The 5,000-nt window shown below is 38.2% G+C and overlaps 1 protein-coding gene across 5 annotated transcripts in view; it reads left to right on the forward strand.

Moving 5' to 3' along the window:
• LOC122266418 (1-aminocyclopropane-1-carboxylate synthase-like protein 1) overlaps nucleotides 1–5,000 on the forward strand; it is an 8,688-nt gene that overhangs the window by 1,380 nt on the left and 2,308 nt on the right. For 4 of the 5 annotated variants that reach the window (XM_043036162.2, XM_043036161.2, XM_043036164.2 and 1 more), the window contains exons 2-6: nucleotides 1,916–2,130; nucleotides 2,546–2,746; nucleotides 2,980–3,141; nucleotides 3,453–3,628; nucleotides 4,716–4,848. In XM_043036162.2, coding sequence (XP_042892096.2) covers nucleotides 1,984–2,130; nucleotides 2,546–2,746; nucleotides 2,980–3,141; nucleotides 3,453–3,628; nucleotides 4,716–4,848 — 819 coding nt within the window. In that variant the 5' untranslated portion in view covers nucleotides 1,916–1,983. Of the gene's footprint in view, nucleotides 1–238; nucleotides 566–1,915; nucleotides 2,131–2,545; nucleotides 2,747–2,979; nucleotides 3,142–3,452; nucleotides 3,629–4,715; nucleotides 4,849–5,000 lie in introns of those variants that run through there. The other variant, XM_043036160.2, reaches the window with a different exon arrangement.

The raw sequence follows: 5,000 nt of genomic DNA on the forward strand, positions 1-5,000 counted from the left end.
CACACACACACACACACACACACACACACACACACACACACACACACACACACACACACACACACACACACACACACACACACACACACACACACACACACACACACACACACACACACACACACACACACACACACACACATTCCACCCCTTTTTCCTCCCGTTGGCTAGCTTCTTTCTTTTTTTCTGACCTTCTATTCAGCCTTCCCATTCATAATTCTCTTCCCAGATATTTGAGTCAGACGAACGCACCAATAGTCTTTCGTTCCTCTAGCTCAACCGAGTTGAATTAAAGGGAATTTACACTTCGTATAAATGCGCTATAACTTTGAAAATTATACCTTATTTAATCAGATATATTAAAGAAGAAGTGTATGTATGTTGACTAAGAGAAAATATCTAGTTATACTTCCTTTGCCATAAGTTGGTAATCATAACTTCACTATTTTGCCATCCGGAATTAAGCAGCAGACACCAACACGTTCGAGTAGGAAAAGATTCGCCGTTCTATCTATAATTTGATAAATTCTTATGTTTAACTGATTGTCATGCACTTATGGACGAGGTAAGATTTCATCGAATGGTAAATTTTCAATCTTCAATGGTAATTTGTGCACCAATCCGTGTTTTATTGTTTATTAGAGGATGTTATAAAGGTAAAGTTAGTTGCATTTCTATACGAGCGAAAGTCATAACGCGGCGCATTTCAATACGTTAGAGATGTATTGGTGTTACGATATAAACGTTACTTACAAAACCATTGACAATCAAAGTTTCAGGATACTGGTTGCTTTCTCGTAAGATTTAAACACATTCACAATTACATTCACACTCACATTCACATTCACACTCACACTCACACTCACACTCACACTCACACTCACACTCACACTCACACTCACACTCACATTCACATTCACATTCACATTCACACTCACACTCACACTCACACTCACACTCACATTCACATTCACACTCAAACTCACACTCACACACTTACTCACTCTCTCACTCTCTCACTCTCTCTCTCTCTCTCTCTCTCTCTCTCTCTCTCTCTCTCTCTCTCTCTCTCTCTCTCTCTCTCTCTCTCTCTCTCTCTCTCTCTCTCTCTCTCTCTCTCTCTCTCTCTCTCTCTCTCTTGTTCTCTCCCTCTCTCTCTCTCTCTCTCTCTCTCTCTCTCTCTCTCTCTCTCTCTCTCTCTCTCTCTCTCTCTCTCTCTCTCTCTCTCTTCTCTCTCTCTCTCTCCTCTCTCCCCTCTCCTCTCTTCTCTCTTTTCTCTATTTCTCTCTCTCTCTCTCTCTCTCTCTCTCTCTCTCTCTCTCTCTCTCTCTCTCCCCGCTCTCTCTCTCTCTCTCTCTCTCTCTCTCTCTCTTTCTCTCTCTCTCTTGTTCTTTCTCTCTCTCTTGTTCTCTCTCTCTCTCTTGTTCTCTCTCTCTCTCTCTCTCTCTCTCTCTCTCTCTCTCTCTCTCTCTCTCTCTCTCTCTCTCTCTCTCTCTCTCTCTCTCTCTCTCTCTCTCTCTCTCTTGTTCTCTATCTATCTCTCTATCTCTCTCTATCTTGTTCTCTCTCTCTCTCTCTCTCTCTCTCTCTCTCTCTCTCTCTCTCTCTCTCTCTCTCTCTCTCTCTCTCTCTCTCTCTCTCTCTCTCTCTCTCTCTCTTGTTCTCTCTCTCTCTCTCTTGTTCTCTCTCTTTCTCTCTCTTTTTTTCTCTAGTTCTTTCTCTATCTCTCTCTCTTGTTATCTCTCTCTCTCTCTCTCTCTCTCTCTCTCTCTCTCTCTCATTCTCTTCCTTTTTCACTTTGACTCCCATTCTCACTGTCACCCACTGTATCACTTTTTCCCTCATCCTCATTTTTTCTGAGAACTGTAGGAAGCCAATATTTAGTATGTATTCCATATCCTTAATCCATTTGCAGATTATTTAATCACCTTCTAGAAAAGAGAACTAACCCTCTGCATTCTGAGGAAGGAGAGGCCAGCCACAATGGCCATGAGTGAGACCGGCAAGGCAGCGCAGGACGAGATGCTGTTGTCTGTGAGGGGCAAGCAGACAGCGGACTACAAGGATTTCCTGTTTATTTACAAGCAGAGAGCAAGTGTGGATCCCTATGATGCTGTCCAGAACCCTCATGTATGTTTAGGCTTAAGAGGGAGAGAGCATAGAAGAAGAGAGGGAATGGGATTGGGAGACAAAGGGCAGAAAGGGATTAAGGCTGTTACAATCTTAGATTATTTGTGATTATATCATGGTGAAGTAATTTTCTTGTAGTGTTTATTTCATACTTATTTATTATCACCAAGAATAAAAAGAGATACAGGGTTGAATATGATACAGACTAATGTTCAAAAAGAATCTTAAGAATAAATTAGATATTTAATTATATTGTGGATATGCTTACTTATATCTTATTTATGCTCCTTTTTAATTCAATTAAACTTTTTTTCTACTATGCCTTGATTATTTGTATGACCAATATGAAGCATCATATATGTTCCTGTATGTATTTATAATGATATTTATAGTTATAGTGTACTTCACCTTGCAGGGTATCATCAACATGGGCACGGCTCAGAATCATCTCATGGCTGAAGAACTTACACAGCAGCTTAATAAGAGCAATGCCTTCACTTTTTCCAAGAAATATCAACAATACTATGACTTTGCAGGCGTCCCAGAATTGAAGGAGGCAATAGCCAACTTCCTGACCAGACATCTAAATCCCTATAAGGAGCTCTTGCCAGAACATGTTTGTTTTATATGTTGGTTCTCTTTGTAAATTGCTCAACTGTTTATTAAAAGTTTGTAATTTTTTGTGCAAGAGAATTTGTATGCAGTACTGCAAGTTAACTACTTATGGTATTACTTAAAAGCAAATAAAGTATAACTGACAGTTTACAGTTTTTCAGGTGGTTCTTGAAGTTACACCATACCTATATAGGATAGTCAGTAAAGAGGAGATAACTTTTACACAATTTCCAGATTGTGGTGATGCCTGGAGCAACCTCATGCATTGATGCCTTAGCTCATTCCCTGTGTGATAGAGGAGATGTCATCATAACACCTACACCAAGTTATGGCTGCATTTTCAGAGATGTTAATGATCATGCTGGTGTTACAATAGAACCTTTGAATCTAGTGCAGGTTAGCAATTACATGAACATCTTTGATATATATTGAGTGTTATAATTCTGATGTGTATTTTTAATAGATAGGAAAAGGATGGGAGTGTTTAAGATAGTTATACTAGTTAGTTGTTACCTTTCAGAAATTCAGATATGAAAATATGGAGAGAGAGAAGAAATCAATAGATTTTTACTTGAATGTTCATGGGCCACACTATGAACACAAAGAATGACTAACTACATGTTTTATGTCATGTCCACAGATCCAATACATTTTTTCTTATTGTGATTCTCATGTTGCACAAATTTACCATAGTCTGTCATCCATAGGGTAGAGACACCAAGACAAGTTTCATGCTGAAGGCAGAAGCACTTAGGTCATGCATTCAGTCACTAAAGGCATCGGGTCGTCGAGTCAGAGCCTTTATCTTGCTCCATCCCCACAATCCTCTGGGTGATGTATATACACCAGAGTTGCTCTGTGGCCTCATGGATGTATGTGCCAGGTGCTGTTATTTTTTTCTTTCTCTTTTTTTATTTCTTATTTTTAGTGTGACATTCAATATTGGGGCACTAGACAACTTCTTTCCAAGAGGTAACATTCTCAGGTAAATTAGGTTTATTGATAAACTCATTTAATAGGATATGTAAATAACGTGAAAAAAAGAGATGACATAGATATTTAGACCTATTCACTTTATCTATGCATTTGACAGATTTTTTTCCAACATATTTTAACCCGATACCGCTGGCCACAGATGGCGATTATGTAATATGCATAGCACCAGGTGCCGGCATGCGGCGTCAATCAATTGATTTAGGCCTATGTGTTTGAGAGCCCCGGCATTGCAGCCATGCAAAGACGGAACAGTGCCGGCGGGAATGGGTTAATTGATTATAAATTTATTTGTAAACAAATCATGGACATATCCCTCCACACCCTTCCATAACTTTCAAGGTTTTAGGCCAGTCTTGTGTTTATATCATGAACCCAAAATGATCCTACCAATATATGTAGATGCATGAATTAGCGATGAAGATGTTCTGCCATATTACATCACCTCATCATGCTTTCATAGATTCCATAGATTTTTCCAGGGATATTGCTCTTCTGTGTAACTGACTCTAGAACAAGTTTACCCAAAGCTATTTTTGGAAGAGGCTAAGAATTTCCTTAATTTCTCATTGCTTAAATTAAGAACTTTAGATTTTTTTATTTTTTTTATTTAAGTGGTTAGCAATATAGAATACTAAATACCCTATTTATTATATCCATCTTTTATCATTATCAAGCTTCAGTTATGTTGTTTTGCTTTCCATGTTCTCCTTTGAATCTTTCCACTTCATATTTTTAGTTCTGTTTGTTTTCTCTTGTCCCCCACCTCCTATTCTTCCATTTTCTTCCTCATTCTCAGCATCATCATCATCATCATCATCCTTCTGCTCTACTTCTTTTTCTCCACCTTCTACTGTTCCTCTTCCTCCTTTTCTGCCTTTTTTTCATAATCTTAATTCTTATATCCCTCTTCTTCCACTTCTGTTATCCCACCTTCCTTCTTTTTTTTCTAACTTTTGACTCTTTATAACCTTCAGAGAAAAGGTGCACTTTATTAGTGACGAAGTGTATGCTCTCTCGGTCTTTGACGAAGGTCCAAAGTTTCATAGTGTGCTTAGCTTGGAAGCTCCAGATCCAGAGAGAACACATGTTATTTGGAGTTTTAGTAAGGTGGGTTCCGTATACCTATTTTTTTAATATCTAATGATATCTTTTATATTTATTGCAATTTGATTTAATATTTTATTTATTTTTTTTATGGACAGTATGTACATAAATAATGTCATTATGGATTTTTGCATCCTAGTTCTGGACCAAACTTC

Source organism: Penaeus japonicus, unplaced genomic scaffold (assembly GCF_977035675.1).
Source record: "Penaeus japonicus unplaced genomic scaffold, GWHDUDI00000001_assembly GWHDUDI00000003, whole genome shotgun sequence".
Lineage (NCBI taxonomy): Eukaryota > Metazoa > Arthropoda > Malacostraca > Decapoda > Penaeidae > Penaeus > Penaeus japonicus.